The 20,095-nt window shown below is 33.3% G+C and overlaps 1 protein-coding gene across 1 annotated transcript in view; it reads right to left on the minus strand.

Annotated features, from left to right (window-relative positions):
* LOC149770968 (acetylcholine receptor subunit alpha-like) overlaps positions 1 to 20,095 on the minus strand; it is a 224,464-nt gene that overhangs the window by 198,974 nt on the left and 5,395 nt on the right. Inside the window, exons 2-3 of the mRNA XM_089948926.1 lie at positions 7,496 to 7,540; positions 6,911 to 7,020 (exon numbers count right to left, since the gene is read on the minus strand). Of these exons, the coding sequence (XP_089805052.1) occupies positions 6,911 to 7,020; positions 7,496 to 7,540 (155 nt within the window). The remainder of the gene's footprint in view (positions 1 to 6,910; positions 7,021 to 7,495; positions 7,541 to 20,095) is intronic.

Genomic DNA, 20,095 nt, shown 5'->3' on the forward strand with positions numbered 1-20,095 from the left:
CGTCTTTCTTATCAAAATATATTTTACTTGTTTCATATTAATTGGCTTGCATCCGATTGGCGATCTAGGTAAAGTATCAAAAAGAATTTGCGAAGCTGTGGTACTTTTTGGACAACATCGAAAAATAGTGTAGTTTTCGGTAGGAAGATCGCCGCCGTAAATGAATTAAAGGTTTTGAATTGTCCGCCCTACTTCGTCATTCTAAATTGTAAAGCATAGGCGTTCCGAAATCTTAATGTCAAGATAGATGACTCATTGCAAAGTTCATTGTCATTATTTTTTTGTTGCTTCGAAATTACTGAACCGTCTTCGTGATTTAATTTACGTACTTTTTATTCCCTTTGTTTTCTTTATTCTTTACGGGTATTTGTCTTATTGTTGCAAGTTGATTATCGGCTTTTGGGGAATCAAAGGTAATTGAAGTATTCACAATAATAGTATAGATTAGTCAGAGTTTGAAAGAGTCTTTAGATTTATGTACATTGTTGATATATCTAGCTATATTACCCATATTTATATCAATGACATTCGGAAGCAAAATATATCCTCGCTTCGAATAGCGTGGTCTAATGTTACTATTGAATCTGTTTTGTAATTCTGGAAAGCTGATAAAATCTTTTCTTCGTCTCTTTAGCTTCCGATTTCTAAACTTTGCTGCTCTATCATATTATTTTTAAAATCTAGCTTAATACAAAAACAACGGATGATAGTTAATATGTTATTCGCCCAATGAACATAGTAAATATGTCCTAATCATTTGCTTTAATATTCCCCATCTCTTAGAGTGTTACTTCCTGTAGAACGAAGCATGTCCAACGTCTTGACGCATATTGTTCTACCAGAGAAAATTATATTTTAATTTGAAAATTCGGGCAAAATTATATCTGATCAAATGAAATGCTTCATATCTATTCAGTTATTAACATGATTAAAACCATCTTGACCTAGTAAAATTACTGCACTCGGTCATTTCACAATCTGCAAGTGAAATCTGTAGAATGAGTTTACTAATCCTTGTCTGTCAAATCACAATACACTGTACCAGATTCGAATTTGTTACCACCCACACCTCTAAGCTAAGTTGATTTTATAACAATAATCAGGGCCTTATCAGGGATGGAGGGTTGAAGAATGTCCGGAACCCAACTCCTCGGACTAAAGGAAATTACATAAACGTACAGTCACTTGTCACTTGAAATTCGAGCGTTTTATTCTTTAATATCTTTATCGGGTATTATCCACACTTTGAGTAAATAGACACATAGAGGTTTGCTTTGGTGCCCTTTCGATAAAAGTCAGGGTTCTTTTGAAATTTTGGAACCAACTCCCAACACTTGTACTAATCAGGCCTTGTTGGCATGCCATACAGTGCTCTGTATATCTGTACACTATCGAATTTAAAGTTTAGTTATTATATCTGTTTTATGGTTTGTATGTGAAGTTTTGTTTGTGTGTGTATTTGATGTGGGCGTGCGTGTGTGTGTGTTGTGTGAGGTGAACTTGTATCTCGTTCAATATACAAATATTTCAGACATATTAACGTATGTATGGTAAATCTGGATATGGGGCATCACACTGAATTGCAGCATGAAGACATTGTTTTACATGTTTTTAAAACCCCATATATTAATTCATCATTAATAATCAAATTTTTTCATCTCGTCTGAAAATTTTATATAGAGTATGTTGTCCATTACATGTATATTGATTCTGCAAAAGGTTAATCCAAAACTGAATTTGGTGTTTGATGTTTATCAATATTTCTTATATGATCTGAGCTTGTGCAAATACATTCGGTCTCTGTTCACTGTTGTTGTAAATTCTTTGTTGACACCTGTCAGCCTCTTCTCACTGTTGTTGTAAAATCTTTGTTTACTCCTGTCTTTTATGTTAATTGCCTATTCTATAATACCGTTTTAATATCGCAGAGTTTACACAATCTGTACATATATGGGAGAATGTCTTTCCGTGGTTCTACTATCTCTATCCTTCGCATTGGAAAAAGTTTAACACTGATTGCATCCAGTCTGTCTGTGGTTTGGATCCCATGTACACATTGTATTTGGGCACGCTTTTCCTCTGGAATATTTTGTATCTAGCGACAACTGGACTTAGTCTGCATGTAATATTGATTGTAACATGTGTTTCTGTACATTAATTCAGGCATTACTAGATGTGAAAGAAAATTGTTGAAAAAACTGACTGTTATCTTTAACGATAGCATATTTGCATGCCGCTAAAGATGTATCGGAGTTTACATTATCCAAATGGTGTAGCCTGTATCCCCAGTGTCAACTGGTTTTAGTTACTCCTTTTGGTTATCCTTTGTAAAAACAGGTTTCACTGATGTGTTAAAATTGTTTAGTAAAGATATTTATGGATGATATAACTCATAGTTAATAGTGTCCTTTAAATCATTTATATTCCTTATTTGTATAAATTCGAGTGATGTTTAAATATCCTCATGATTGAATTAACGCGTATACTATTTTTTATACTTTTTATTTTTTATTTTGTTCAAAAACAAAGTCAGGCTTATAATCTTGCACGTTGTAAATGTTGGTCTGTTTTTTAATCTAGCTTGAATAAGATTCATATTGATGAATGTTATCAATTTTCAATTCTTCCCCAAATTTAATTTATTACCCTGTTATGGCGTTGTCTACATTTGTAAGCGCCTTTTCACATTGACCTAAAATATAATTTTGTTACTTATTGGTGATGATTTTGAATGAGCTTTCCTTTACTAGTTCGTGATAAAAATAAATTCACATACTGTACATGTTTTAATGTATTCTTTCTCAATCTGTTTAATGATTCAATAAACCTTTCTTGGTTTTCGAACTCTTTTCAGTCTTCTGTGTATGGTGCTGTTTGTCATAAAACGATAACTGTTGTTCTTAAAAGATGTCCTCTGTGTTATCTGTTTCAAATCTTCCAGTTCGTAAACGACCTGATCACCTATATAATACCATCATGATCTTATATATTTCCAAAACAAATTTAAGAAGGGACTCATTTTCATAAAGTGTAAATTTTAAAAGTCTAGTTGTTTACCCGATGTTTCAATTCAGACGTTCCAAATTTATTATTGTGGTAATACAATGCATTGATCTACAACTTTGATCTTTATATTTATTTATGATAAGTGATATTCTACCCTACAATTGGCTTTGTTAAATCGTCAATTCATTTTCTGGTTTCATTTTGTGTAAACTGTTTTCACAGTGTGGTTGTAAAGGTTCTGTTAAAACTATTTATGTCCCGCTCTTTTGTGTCTCATTAAGTTCAACAGTGTTCACTCCCTAAACCTTGATATTGCAATAATGCTTTCCCTCATGAAACTGCATCTTTTCAAGTTTCCATTTTTCAAAAATTTCTTTCAAAGCATTGTGCATATCATCTACCTGATTTGCTTTCATTTTCTCACCCTAAGACTATTGGGGCAAATCTTTATCGCTGTAAAACGAGTATTTATGCTCATTATTGCAAAATTCAAATTATGTCGATTATGTCAGTCTGCAATTGGTTATCCTCCTGACGTACAGGTGCCCTTTCGTAGAGAACAGATCTCGCTGGCTGGCGAAATGTGTAGGTAGATTGTTCGGTCAACCATTTTTTTAAAATTCAGTGTTCTTCATTTTAATTTTGTCCTTTTTGAATTGTGGCTTTCATCCATTGTTTCCCGTATAAAGAAATGACGAGCCTTGATTTCAGTGACGTCGTAAATAGTGGTCTTTCTCGGTCATTTAAAGCGCTATAAAAACTGCTAATGATTACGTTATTCTTAATAAACTGTATTTATGTATTATGAGATAACCTACACGGATGACCGTCTAAAACAGATAATTTTATTTTTAGCACTTTGCAACGTTTCTTCAATCTTTTCAAACATATGAATGATCTTAGAATTCTGCAAAATGTTGACATTCTAATCTTGATTCTAAAAAACTTATTCAGATACTAAAAATGCGTTTTTTTTAAATTTAACTTTGTTCGTCATGATTTAACTTTTTTCTTCATGACTTCTATGAGGGTGGTTTTTTTTTTTTAAATTTGTAGATTGGCCTTGTAAAAGTTAGACCTTATACTGTAAATAAAGCCGAATACAATTTTCTGTATTTACCCACATCAAATTAAGTAAGCTATTTCTTCCTCATAATTCACTGTTTAACCAATTTGCTGTTAGGTCTGTTACTGCTTTTTCCATGGTATCATGTCTGATACTTCTTATTTCCATGTCTGGTACTGCTTAATTCCGTGTCTGATACTGCTTATTTCCATGTATGGTACTGCTTATTTCCGTGTCTGGTACTGCTTAATTCCGTGGTATCAAGTAGGTTGCTACTTATTTCCATGTATGGTACTGCTTATTTCCATGGTATTAAGTAGGTTACTACTTATTTCCATGTCATTAATTCTATTACTGCTTATTTTAGTGGTAACAAGTCTGTTACTGCATATTTCAACGGTATCGAGTCTGTCACTGCTTATTTTATTGTATCAAGTAGGTACTGCTTATTTCCATTGTATCAAGTATGGTTCTGCTCATTTCCATTGTATCAAATCTTTTACTGCTTATTTCCATTGTATCAAGTATGATACTGCTTATTTCCATTGTATCAACTCTTTTACTGCTTATTTATATTGTATCAAATATGGTACTGCTCATTTCTATTGTATCAAATCTTTTACTGCTTATTTCCATTGTATCAAGTATGGTACTGCTTATTACCATTGTATCAACTCTTTTACTGCTTATTTCTATTGCATCATGTCTGTTACTGCTAATTTCCATTGTATCAGGTCTGGTACTGCTTATTTCCATTGTACTAGATCTGTTACTGCTTATTTCCACAGTATCAAGTCTGTTACTGCTTATTTCCGTTGTATGAAGTCAAATACTGCTTATGTCCACTGTATCAAATCTTTTACTACTTTTTTACATTGTATCAGGTCTTGTACTGTTTATTTCCGTTGTACCAAGTCTGGTACTGCTTATTTCCATTGTATCAAGTCTGTTACTACTTATATACATTATATCAAGTATGTTGCTGCTTATTTCCATTGTATCGGGTCTGGTACTGCTTATTTCTATTGTATCAAGTCTGTTACTGCTTATTTCCATTGTATCAAATCTTGTACTGCTTATTTCCATGGTATCAAGTCTAGAACTGCTCATTTATGTTGTATGAGGTCTGTTATTGCTTATTTCCATTGTATCAGGTCCGGTACTGCTTATTTCCATTGTGTCAAGTCTGTTACTGCTTATTTCCATTGTATCAAATCTTGTACTGCTTATTTCCATGGTATCAAGTCTAGAACTGCTTATTTCTGTTGTATCAGGTCTGTTATTGCTTATTTCCATTGTATCAGGTCCGGTACTGCTTATTTTCATTGTATCAAATCTTTTACTGTTTATTTCCATGGTATCAAGTCTGGCACTGCTTATTTCCGTTGTCTCAGGTCTGGTAATGCTTATTTCCATTGTATCAAGTCTGTTACGGCTTATTTCCATTGTATCAACTCTTTTACAGCCTATTTCCATTCTGTCATATATTTTACTGCTTATTCCCATGGTATCAAGTCTGGTAATGCTAGTTTCCATTGTATTAAATCTTTTGTTGCTTATTTCTATTGTATCAGGTCATGTCTGTTACTACTTATTCGCCACTGTATCAAGTCTGGTACTGATTATTTCCATGGTATCAAGTCTAGTAGTGCTTGTTTCAATTGTATCAGGTCTGTTATTACTTATTTTCATGGTATGATCATTTAAATAAAATATCTTTAAATCTGCTTTTTTAGCATTAAAGTAAATACTTATTAATGTTTGAACTCATCAAATTAATTATTTCATTTATTTGAATGTTATTCTTCAACACCGCTTGCTTTGATCATAATTTAATCCGGTTGAAACTTGTAAATAAATATTCATTGTCTCTTGGCGCTGATTTTATTGTTTTCATGTTCAACTCACGAAATACTTTTATCACAGCTCTGAAAACTACTGAATTCAGCACAGAGCATTTTTGGCAATTATTTATGTTGTGTAAAAACAAATCTGTTACATTATTTTGCCTACATAAACAAAAAAAACCCCCAAATTAATATTAGTGCTGCTGTATCCCTACACGTACGTGATTGGTCAAAATAATAATTAAAGGGTTAGGGGTTAGGGTAAAAAAAATAAATCTTGCTTGCACTGTCAATACAATTTTTCTTACTTGTTTGTTCCGCAGCATGAATGACGAGTATCATAAAAGTACTTAAAAAATACGGTCGACTATTTCGAAATATTTTGGTCGTACTAACACACCTTCATCTTGAGATGTTGCCATTGACACGCACGATAGATAGTTATGTAATAGTCCGCGATATTTTATTGAAACCCTCTTTCCAATATCACAGCAAATCTATCGTAGGATGCGTCCTGTACCTGTTTGTGAGGACATGAGGGCGAGATTACAAAGCTAAAGTCCCTTTAAATTTACAGCAGAAACTCTTGATTGCAAATGCCAAGCTGTACTTGATCTACTCAAAGACGATGCTGCTAGTTTTGAATTTAAACTGAAATCTTATTCACTTGCGCGTTTTGTACACCTGATGTTACTATGTAGCAAGTAAAGCATTTATAACGCCAAATAAATTGTTTAATTATTCTAGTACTTGTATCTTTTGTGTATGCGCTATTCTAGACCAGTGTCATGTTTTATATACCAGGTAACCAAATTTAATATTCAAACGTGCTACTAATAATATGAATTTCTTTATCATACCTAGTGACTTGTACTTACTAAATTTGATATGCATGAATGCCTTTAAATCTTAAAGAAATGATGATCAGTGACATTATCTTTTTATATTTTAAATCTTTAAAAATGGGGAGGGGGACGTGAGTGGTACGTACTTATTATAAAGGACAATATCCGGCCTCCATAAGTCTTCAGATGGAATGTGGGTCATCCTTATACCGCCAAATTTCGCTGGATCCCATTGCAAGCGTCCATCAAACCACGTCTGAAAAAAGACGTATTTGACAGTTCGAATGTTAAAATTCCTCTTGTTTTAGTAAGGTACAGCAAACAATTACAGATTCACATTATGGCCTCCCTTTTATGTTTGTTCTGTAAGCGGTATTCTTGTTTAAAAAATTATTACAATGGTCGAATATTACAGTGCGAGATCATTTTAAACTAGATAAGCCTTTTTTGATTCTCTCTAGTCAAATACTGTATAATAGTTATTGGCATCAAATTAACATAAAATTTCACATTCATTTCTTTCACACAACACTTGTTTCTTATTCCAGCTTCCCACGATATAATCTCCATTGTACGATTATTGCCGTATAGCAATAAACGGGGATAAGGTAATAGAATTAAAAAGAAAAAGAAAAAAAGAAAAAAAAAAGAAATCAACAGCAACACCATTGCCGTTGAACAAACCCTTACATATATGGATAAAGAGGAAAGAATCATGGACCAAAACATACCTGACTCAACCACAGCTTCGTCTTCATAATCTGATTCTTCTCATCCTGTGAAAAGTAAAACGATATGACCAAGTCTTGAGCGAAAGACAATACATATACCAGACTATCAAGACTTTAAGCAAGTCTTTAAAAACCAAATGACATTTGAGACTTAAGTCAATAATGGATGAATAAAATGAATGAATACATGAATCCAACAATCAACAATAAATTATCAAATACAAATGCACAAGATCGATTCATCAATCAATGAATATATAAATATAAAATATAAATACATCGGAAAGACCAACCAAGTAACCATCAAAACATGTATCTCGTGGTCACAATGACAAATACGTTACATAGCTAAAGACCAGTATAATAATATGATAAATACGTAAGATAGTTAAAGACCATCATAATAATACAACAAATACGTAAGATAGTTAAAGACCAGTATAATAATACAATAAATACGTAAGATAGTTAAAGACCAGTATAATAATCTGATAAATACGTAAGATAGTTAAAGACCAGCATAATAATATGATAAATACGTAAGATAGTTAAAGAACAGTATTATAATCTGATAAATTATTAAGATAGTTAAAGACCAGCATAATAATATGATAAATACGTAAGATAGTTAAAGACCAGTATAATAATATGATAAATACGTAAGATAGTTAAAGACCAGTATAATAATCTGATAAATACGTAAGATAGTTAAAGACCAGTATAATAATACAATAAATACGTAAGATAGTTAAAGACCAGTATAATAACATGATAAATACGTAAGATAGTTAAAGAACAGTATTATAATCTGATAAATTATTAAGATAGTTAAAGACCAGCATAATAATATGATAAATACGTAAGATAGTTAAAGACCAGTATAATAATACAATAAATACGTTACATAGTTAAAGACCAGTATAATAATATAATAAATACGTAAGATAGTTAAAGACCAGTATAATAATCTGATAAATACGTAAGATAGTTAAAGACCAGCATAATAATATGATAAATACGTAAGATAGTTAAAGAACAGTATTATAATCTGATAAATTATTAAGATAGTTAAAGACCAGCATAATAATATGATAAATACGTAAGATAGTTAAAGACCAGTATAATAATATGATAAATACGTAAGATAGTTAAAGAACAGTATTATAATCTGATAAATTATTAAGATAGTTAAAGACCAGCATAATAATCTGATAAATACGTATGATAGTTAAAGACCAGTATAATACGATAAATACGTAAGATAGTTAAAGAACAGTATTATAATCTGATAAATTATTAAGATAGTTAAAGACCAGTATAACAATATGATAAATACGTACGATAGTTAAAGACCAGCATAATACTATGATAAATACGTAAAATAGTTAAAGACCAGCATAATAATATGATATATCTTGACTATAAATGCAACAGCTGAAATTTCAAGAAATCTTCGCATCGTAGTCGAGAGACTAGCAAATACGGTTATGTTTTCGGTGCTTCCACTAGAAAAAAAACAGATGATACGTGAATGTCACCAAATAAATGCCTTTCTTCATTTTCGTAAATTAGTCTGCGCATAAACCGATAATAAACTGAAACATTAAAAATACACATCTGCATCTTACATTATTGATGGGAACTTTGCATTTTGTCATGCTAGGTCAAAAGACTTTTAAAACAATTCCTTACGACTGGGATGTTTGTCACATGCATATAATGCAATTTCCACACAAAAAAAATAGACGAGTTTGTGTACGTACGTAGGTTTAGGTATCACATTTTTTTTCTCTTACCGAGATTGCATATCTTATATCCTACCCATCATGGGTGTCAGCAGGAATTTCTTGTGGGGAGGAGGCAAAACCAAAATCAAGTTGATTCTTATAAAATCCGGGGAGGGAGGAAACGAACACATATAAAACCCTTGAGGACGACAATGCTTGCCATTGTTATTTTCATATCAGTATATTATTGTGCGGGAGCTCAGTTTGGTATCTGTGTCGGACGCGTAACGCAATCACCACGGGTTCGATACCTGACCAGGCCAAGCTGGATCAGCTCCTTCCGTGTGTCACTGGGTATGGCACTAAGCTACCATTACCTCAGCGTGATGTGGCCAGTATGGTGTTAAAAGTGCTGTCAAAACCAAAATCTAAACAAAAAATATGTGTGAATTCATGTAAGGAAACTAAAATCATAATTGTGACATCTGTGAGCAACCCATCACTTCTTACGTTGAGCGGTGTCCACCTAAACTTTTATTTGTGCAAAATACTTCAGAATTAATTCCTCGATTTTGTTCCCAGACTGTGATGTTCTTGTGAGAGCCATTAATTTCACATGTAGAATGGTGCATTGTGTATTGTAATGATCTTGTTTGATGGTGACTCTTTTTCTTACTCTTTCGCGCAAAGTGGAATGTGATTGAAATAGAAAACTTTGCCGACGTCTACCGGGGTCGCGTCGGGGAGTGGGTGGGTGTTTGTGCTATTTAGGTCTATGCTTCCAGAAAAATAGCGTAAAAGTAACCTGACACCGCAGTATTAAAAAAAAAAAAATTTTTATAATAATTATTATTAAAAAAAACAATAAAAAAAACGTACGGATGGTTCAATAAATAAACACTCCAAGGTACTTTGATTCACAAAAGTATTTCACTATTTCAAGAGCAGTAACCGAATAAAATATATGTACATGCAACATGCTTTTAACGCCTGTGTTTATTGTTACGAAGTTTAATTCCTAAAGGCTCTCAGAAATTGTTTATGATAGTAATTAATGCTAACTGGTACAGAACTATTGCCATCAATTTGTATTTTGCTTTTGGGTAATTATTCATTCGACTGATGGTCATAAGCTGGCGAACGTCGACACTCAAGAGCTCTAACTGGCAGTTGATCAACATTGTGATATAGCGCACTTGAGTAAATCGATTAGATGCTACAAAAGACCCATTCTGCAAATCAATCCAAATTTTCAAAAAGTTTTAGAGGTCTGCTTGCAAGCCTCTTTTTGTTATCCTTCCGAATGATCGAAATTTTTATGTCTGATCATAATGGTTGGTTATGTTAGTGCACGTCTACATGTTTAGTTAGAGATACTTGTACTTAACAATTTCTGTTTGTACTCGGGTTAATCCAATGTATGTATGTATGTATGTATGTATGTATGTATGTATGTATGTATGCATGTATTTTCTCTTATTTATTTTTCATATTCAGCCGGGATCGGGTATACCACATCTTTCATCGCGCTTTCCGACCACCATGTAGGAGACATAATGGTTATTTCCCCGTATACCAACGTGACATATTTCACACTTTTATAGTTCCTCCGCCTTTCTAACTCGATCAACATGTATCCAACAGTACTCGCCGAACATTGTTGACCACATTGTGTTGAGTTCCCCATAGAGAGCCACTTACGCTTGTTTTTCTATTCATATTTATTAAAATTATAACTTTCCAATTATTTCACCTGGGTGGGCTAAGAAACCCTTTTTTATACGCGCTGACGTACATGTGTCTGACTATCAGCGTGTCTAGGGCGGAGCCCGGTATAAACACTTTTATACGAGTTGTCCCATCTTTTGTTGTCGTTCGTGCCCCCCAGGGACAGCAAAAAATAGTTGACCAAGGTGCACCCCCCGCTGCTAGTATTGTTGTTCTTGTAATCATGATTCTATATCTACCTTTGCAATCTTTTCAAATATATTTCTTTCATACGGTTTACGTGTTTACTGAAGATAAGGTGCGCTTAGGATTTATTTTATTTGAAATTTGTTCAAATATTGAACGGACTTATAATTATATACCCACATTTATGAATTTAAATTAATGCGGCGTTTCAGATTTATAACTCAATACACGTGTCATTGATGTATACTAGTGTATAACAACAATACCATTTTCTTATAGGCACATGCATTTTTAATTTAGTAACATGAAAAAAGACTTTAACAGGCAGGTAATGCGTGTATGATTCAATAATGTGGAAAATAGTTTTAACTGGCACGTCCATTTTTTCTTTGTTCATTATGTTAAAATCAATGGAAAGATGATGTCAAGTAATATATTTATTTTATTTATTTTGTTGCTGGGTATTTAGCGCATGTGCTGTAAATTTGTTTGCTGTTGGGTATTTAGCCCATGTCCTGCAAATTCTTTTGCTGTTGGGTATTTAGTCCATGTCCTACAAACTATTTTGCTGTTGGGTATTTAGTCAATGTGCTACAAATTATTTTGCTGTTGGGTATTTAGTCCATGTGCTACAAATTATTTTGCTGTTGGGTATTTAGCCCATGTCCTACAAATTCTTTTGCTGTTGGGTATTTAGCCAATGTCCTACAAATTATTTTGCTGTTGGGTATTTAGCCCATGTGCTACAAATTATTTTGCTGTTGGGTATTTAGTCCATGTCCTATAAATTCTTTTGCTGTTGGGTATTTAGCCCATGTCCTACAAATTACTTTGCTGTTGATCATTTAGCCCATGTCCTACAAATTATTTTGCTGTTGGGTATTTAGTCAATGTCCTACCAATTCCTTTTCTGTTGATTATTTAGCCCATGTGCCACAAATTATTTTGCTGTTGGGTATTTAGCTCATATCCTACAAATTCTTTTGCTGTTGGGTATTTAGTCAATGTACTACAAATTATTTTGCTGTTGATTATTTAGCCCATGTGCTACAAATTCTTTTGCTCTTGGGATTTAGCCCATGTTCTACAAATTCTTTTGCTGTTGGGTATTTAGCCCATGTGCTACAAATTATTTTGCTGTTGGATTTCTAGCCCATGTCCTACAAGTTATTTTGCTATTGGGTATTTGGCCCATGTCCTACAAATTCTTTTGCTGTTAATTATTTAGCCCATGTGCTACAAAATATTTTGCTGTTGGGTATTTAGCCCATGTCCTACAAATTATTTTGCTAATGGGCATTTAGTCCATGTGCTACAAATTATTTTGCTGTTGATTATTTAGCCCATGTCATACAAATTATTTTGCTAATGGGTATTTAGCCCATGTCCTACAAATTCTTTTGCTGTTGGGTATTTGGTCAATGTCCTACCAATTCTTTTTCTGTTGATTATTTAGCCCATGTGCTACAAATTCTTTTGCTGTTGGGTATTTAGCCAATGTCCTACAAATTATTTTGCTAATGGGTATTTAGCCAATGTCCTAAAAATTATTTTGCTGTTGGGTATTTAGCCTATGTGCTACAAATTATTTTGCTGTTGGGTGTTTAGACCATGTCCTATAAATTCTTTTGCCTTTGGGTATTTAGCCAATGTCCTACAAATTATTTTGCTGTTGGGTATTTAGGCCCTGTCCTACAAATTATTTTGCTATTGAGTATTTAGCCCATGTCCTACAAATTCTTTTGCTGTTAATTATTTAGCCCATGTGCTACAAAATATTTTGCTGTTAGATATTTAGCCCATGTCCTGCAAATTCTTTTGCTGTTGATTATTTAGCCCATGTGCTACAAATTCTTTTGCTGTTGGGTATTTAGCCAATGTCCTACAAATTATTTTGCTAATGGGTATTTAGTCCATGTGCTACAAATTATTTTGCTGTTGGGTATTTAGTCCATGTCCTATAAATTCTTTTGCTGTTGGGTATTTAGCCCATGTCCTACAAATTATTTAGGTAATGGGTATTTAGCCCATTTCCTACAAATTATTTTGCTGTTGATTATTTAGCCCATGTCCTACAAATTATTTTGCTAATGGGTATTTAGCCCATGTGCTACAAATTCTTTTGCTGTTGGGTATTTAGTCAATGTCCTACCAATTCTTTTTCTGTTGATTATTTAGCCCATGTGCTACAAATTCTTTTGCTGTTGGGTATTTAGCTCATATCCGACAAATTTGTTTGCTGTTGGGTATTTAGTCAATGTGCTACAAATTATTTTGCTGTTGATTATTTAGCCCATGTGCTACAAATTCCTTTGCTGTTGGGTATTTAGTGAATGTGCTACAAATTATTTTGCTGCTGATTATTTAGGACATTGCTACAAATTATTTTGCTGTTGGGTATTTAGCCCATGTCCTACAAATTCTTTTGCTGTTGGATTTTTAGCCAATGTCCTACAAATTATTTTGCTATTGAGTATTTAGCCCATGTCCTACAAATCCTTATGCTGTTAATTATTTAGCCCATGTGCTACAAAATATTTTGCTGTTGGGTATTTAGCCCATGTCCTACAAATTCTTTTGCTGTTAATTATTTAGCCCATGTGCTAAAAAATATTTTGCTATTGGGTATTTAGCCCATTTCCTACAATTTCTTTTGCTGTTGGGTATTTAGCCAATGTCCTACAAATTATTTTGCTAATGGGTATTTAGCCCATGTCCTACAAATTCTGTTGCTATTGGGTATTTAGTCAATGTCCTACCAATTCTTTTTCAGTTGATTATTTAGCCCATGTGCTACAAAATATTTTGCTGTTGGGTATTTAGCCCATGTGCTACAAATTCTTTTGCTGTTGAGTATTTAGCCAATGTCCTACAAATTCTTTTGCTGTTGGGTATTTAGCCAATGTCCTACAAATTATTTTGCTGTTGGGTATTTAGCCCATGTGCTACAAATTATTTTGCTGTTGGGTATTTAGTCCATGTCCTATAAATTCTTTTGCTGTTGGGTATTTAACCCATGTCCTACAAATTCTTTTGCTGTTGGGTATTTAGCCAATGTCCTACAAATTATTTTGCTGTTGGGTATTTAGCCCATGTGCTACAAATTATTTTGCTGTTGGGTATTTAGTCCATGTCCTATAAATTCTTTTACTGTTGGGTATTTAGCCCATGTCCTACAAATTATTTAGGTAATGGGTATTTAGCCCATTTCCTACAAATTATTTTGCTGTTGATTATTTAGCCCATGTCCTACAAATTATTTTGCTAATGGGTATTTAGCCCATGTCCTACAAATTCTTTTGCTGTTGGGTATTTAGTCAATGTCCTACCAATTCTTTTTCTGTTGATTATTTAGCCCATGTGCTACAAATTCATTTGCTGTTGGGTACTTAGTGAATGTGCTACAAATTATTTTGCTGCTGATTATTTAACCCATGTGCTACAAATTCTTTTGCTGTTGGGTATTTAGCCCATGTCCTACAAATTCTTTTGCTGTTGGGTATTTAGCCCATGTCCTACAAATTCTTTTGTTGTTGATTATTTAGCCCATGTGCTACAAAATATTTTGCTGTTGGGTATTTAGCCCATGTTCTACAAATTCTTTTGCTGTTAATTATTTAGCCCATGTGCTACAAAATATTTTGCTGTTGGGCATTTGGCCCATGTCCTACAAATATTTCGCTGTTGGGTATTTAGCCCATGTCCTACAAATTATTTTGCTAATAGGTATTTAGCCCATGTCCTACAAATTCTTTTGCTGTTGGGTATTTAGTAAATGTCCTACCAATTCTTTTTCTGTTGATCATTTAGCCCATGTGCTACAAATTCTTTTGCTGTTGGGTATTTTGCCCATGTGCTACAAATTATTTTGCTGTTGGGTATTTAGCCAATGTCCTACAAATTATTTTGCTGTTGGGTATTTAGCCCATCTGCTACAAATTATTTTGCTGTTGGGTATTTAGTCTATGTCCTATAAATTCTGTTGCCGTTGGGTATTTAGCCCATGTCCTACAAATTCTTTTACTGTTAATTATTTAGCCCATGTGCTACAAAATATTTTGCTGTTGGGTATTTAGCCCATGTCCTACAAATTCTTTTGCTGTTGATTATTTAGCCCATGTGCTACAAATTCTTTTGCTCTTGGGTATTTAGTCAATGTGCTACAAATTATTTTTCTGTTGGATTTTTAGTCCGTGTGTTACATATTGTCACAAGAAACCATACTCATGCGTCCCTAAAATCTTATAGCAATGTTCGTTCAGTAATGAAATCCAGCGTAAAAAGCCATGATATAGCTGCTTTATGGACGAGGCTTTTGCAGCTGAAAATAGTTTTCGCCTGCTATCGTTTCATCTATGAACCTTCGCGGCCCTAATTATTTTCTAAAATGTGCTAACAAAAGGTGAAAACTTCCCTTTCTAGGGTTGTTCGCCAACTTTCCAAAACATGACTACACTAGGGTGGAACCTCGCCTGTGACACGTGTTCGTTTGAAAACCAATCTGTTTGATACAGAAACGATAAAATTGCAATATTTTCCATGGAGGAAATTCTTTTCTTTCAGATAAGAATGTTTGTAGTTTATGTTTAAGCGATGCTGGATTAGCAATATATGTGTGTGTGTGTGTGTGTGTGTGTGTGTGTGTGTGTGCATACGTGTGTATGTGTTTTATGTTTCTTACTCAAAAAGACTTTGTTATTAATTCTACAATCAATGGGAATGTCAAGGTTTTATTATTTTTGACCATTGGTAAAGATTCAGACAGAGAAAGTAATCTGTGACTATCAATTGATTTTACATCATCTGATTCCATGATATCATAATCGCTTCCAAGATATGAAGTGGCAAATGAGAAATCCATTTTAGACACATCTAAACCAGACTTTTTGTCATTGTATATTGTTTTAAATTTTAGTCTAAAATCCATATATACTTCACTGGCATACCAGAACATGGAAATCGTTTCGGACACATGAAAATGCTATTCAGAAAAGAACATTTCTTTAATTTCTGGAAAAAGAAGTTGAAAAGAAAGCATTGCAAACAACTTTATCATTTTAATTTACCAATACCAACAAAGATCGAGGCAAGTATAATTTTAGAGTAAAACATAGATTGTTAAAAATTGTGAAGTGAAAAAGTTAAATAATACACAAATCAAATAAAAATATAACAATTTCTCTTTTGGATTTTTTATACAAAGAAATCAAATTTAGAGAAATACAATGTATAACTATACTCAGTACAGTCAATTAGTTTGCATCTTACACATTTTTTTTTTAAACGCAAGGTCAACTATGAAAGTGTACACTTGATCTAGTCTCCGAAAAAGGCGTACGCTCTTTTCAAGAACAATCCCATTCGAATACCTTGAATTTAAAAGAACAATGTCAGTCAAATACCTTGAGTTTTACTTTTGCTGGTTATCAGGAGAATATTTACCCAAGCCATAGATGCAAAATTATGAAAACGTATAACTTGCACACACATAAATTTGTTTCCGAAGCTCGAAAGGGTTTCTGGTATCTTGCAGGTAAAAAAAATGAGACCTGGATCGAACATACTTTGATGAAACTTCATACGTAGAAATATTTGGTTAAAGACCCAGGCACACACTATAAAAGAGAAGTCGTTGTACCTTTTCTACAGTCTGAGTTTGGCTTTCGTCGAAGCAGCTTCTTATCGTTATATAACTCACTGTTAGATCTATAAATTTACGATCGTTTTTAAATTGATCTAGAAGGAAAGTAGTTAACTATTTCCAACACCGCGACATACAGACATACGTGGTTCTGCAGTAAAACATGTCACAACTGCATTAAGTAGACACTAGGATATATTCCCCTAGATATCTATTACAACTCTATTGTCTGGAACTAACTAACAGAAAAAGCAAAATCAACAAGTTTTGAACAATTCAACAAATAATTTAATTCCATTGAATACAAAAGTGAAAATGCTAAAGAAACTAACAGCATTGGGAATTAAATCCCAAATAGTTCTAAGTGTTCCATCACAAGTCAAAAAAGTATAGAAGTATAAAATATTCCGAATGAATTCTTAGTCTTTAATGTTCTGATGTATCAATAATCTTGATGTTTCATGGTGATATAATCTATAATGTTTTTAAATGAATTCACAGGAATCCCAATGTAGTGTGTTAATCCAAAATGACGAAGAACACTTTGTAATTCCAATGAATAATTGCAATGAATGATTCTTACAAAAATATGTCTGAACAGAAGTAAAACGTATGCCCATATATTCTCATAGACTTATATTAAAATAGGAATAAAGATTTTGTTGACAAAGCCTCTTTTTATACATCCCATCATCTGGAATAGCTCGGTCTTTATTATGTTGCGTATTTTGCAACATGTAACAATCAGAAATAATGTTTCCTTGATTTATTCAACAAATGCACATAGGAAGAGATAAGGATTTCTGATCAGTCTTAGAGGAAAACTTATTGACAAATGAAACGTTGTGAGTAAAGGAAAATCATCAGCTGTGCGAGCATCAGTTTCCACTGTTTCGAATTTGAGATGAACCGGGTAAGGCATGACTTTCTTGTGGACGCAATTGATCAACTATTCCACTCATATGAGTTGTCTAAGTTTATAGTAATCTTGATCAATCTTCTTGGTTGAGCACCACCTATGAAATAGTTATTATTTTTTCTCATGAGAATTAGACATAGATTTATTCATTTTGTTTTTATACAATTCCTAAACGATTGTCGATATCCCTCAGGTACCAACTCATAACCCTTCAGTATGTATTTCTTAACCACGTCATAATTAACACTGTTGATCTGACGGTGAAATGTAAATATCACGAGCTCTGCCAACAATTAAGTACACTTTGTAATAATATATCTATGTGTTCACTTGGACATTTAACGTATTCAACAATTTTCGCAGAGTGAGGAAAGTATTTTTCTACTTCTTTTTTCTTTGAAAGGGGACAATAAACTAATATTTATGATAACATGTACTTGTGCGCAAAGAGGGGATAAAGAGGGAGTATGCTCAACCTGCTAATTCTAATAGTTTTAATTTAAATAGCATCTCCCCCCCCCCACCTCTGCATTTGTATTTCTCTCTCCTTTGCCTCTTTCTTAATTTGTATTTCTCTTTTTTCGTTTTCTCTCTCTGCTCCTCCCTTTCATCGTTTCTACATTTGATTTCCGTCATTTCCATCTGAAGCTGACACTTAGTTCTATTTCCATCTGGGACTTTTTAAAAAAATAACTGTAATTCTTTTAATTTTCAAGGAAACCCAGGTTCAGACTTATTAATCAAATCCAAAACTTAGATGGCAAACATTTCCTTTCCACCAAATACTGAACGAAACTGTTCTCTTTTTAATGATTTTCTAAAGAAGCTTTCGCTTCAGAGTGATCATGTCGGGAAAGCTGAAGATTTTGTTTCAAACCCTCTTTTATATACATCCACACTTAATCGAAAATTACAGCAAACTGTAAATAAGATCGTTTCTAGAACGTTCTAAGGTTATAGTCAATGCTAGGAGTTGAAATGAAATTCAATCAAGCAACCTATTGTTAATTTACAAACAAGACAAAAAAGTGCACACTAACACTGTCCTCAATCAACGACAATCGTCAAGCACTGAAATACAAATGAAATATACATCTCACCCTACGATTCATTGGGCCGTTGTTTTCCGCTCGATCTTGCAGTATTTTTTTATTGGGGGCTGCACAATGTTAGATTGTTGTTAGAAATTTGATTTTTATAGTTTGCGGTTATGAGAGTTAATTGCACAAACTGTTAGTCATTGACTCTTACGCCTGAGCAAGATCATTTTTCTTTTTGCCATAATACAACGTGAGTATTGCAGACATACATACATAATATATATATATATATATATATATATATATATATATATATATATATATATATATATATATATATATATATATATATATATTAGACACACACACACACATACATATATGTATGTGTGTGTGTGTCCCCCCTGCAAATTTACTGCAAATTTACTGCGCGCCACAGCACTGAAGGGAATACTCCAGATTAGATTAAAGTACTTGAATTAACATTTAAATAAAGTCGACACACACATCTGTATTCTCTGTATGTGATTGCAAAGATATCGTTCACATTTGTCTAATCTGTATGCTGGATATCGACAAGTGAAGCTAACGAGACTGAGTGACTTCTGATTCAATCTACACAGCACACGGCAACAGACTTTTTTTTTTATAGATCCGGCATGTATGAGTTAAATATTGATTTTGCGGAAATACAAACTAGAAATAATGCTCCAGTCATAAGTAATGTTCTCCCTAAGTTAGTGGAAGAGTCCCCAGTAGTTCAGGCAAGGAACAAATTAACTATGTATTGAAATATGGAAACAAAATTTAGCTGACGTGCTTGGTCTGTCTGTATGGTTCTGCTGGTTCCAAATTATAAAATATCTCCAGAACCGGTTCAGTCCAAGAATTTTAAGATGAGTACAGATCAGCTTGGATTTCAAAGCAGCCTAACGTCCATTTTCTGATTTTGATTTTGCCCTCTTTGTCCAAGGCGTTAAAGGAGGAGCTGCGTGTCATCATCACACACGCACACAAACAGATGCACGCTCTCAAGCAGTGTCACGCAGTCCTTGAATTTGCTTCGAAAAGCACGGAGGCAGTAGAAAATACTGAATGCATGGAATATCACCGTCTGTACAGAACATCTAGGGTACCTTTGTTTGAATTATATTGCTAAATTTAATTTTTTCAACTTAATTTTTGAACATGCACGATTCAAATAATCAATAATGATATTTATTCTTAAAATTTACATATTTTGCTTTCTAAAGATGTGCAGCGAAAAGGTGGAAAAGGAATCCAGAAAAGTAAACTTGAAACTCAGACCTTCTCTGAAGTGATCTCAAATCATACTTAATTTCTAGGTCTCTAATTATA

This window comes from Sinohyriopsis cumingii, unplaced genomic scaffold, assembly GCF_028554795.1.
Source record: "Sinohyriopsis cumingii isolate HCF-2022 unplaced genomic scaffold, ASM2855479v2 utg002171l, whole genome shotgun sequence".
NCBI lineage: Eukaryota > Metazoa > Mollusca > Bivalvia > Unionida > Unionidae > Sinohyriopsis > Sinohyriopsis cumingii.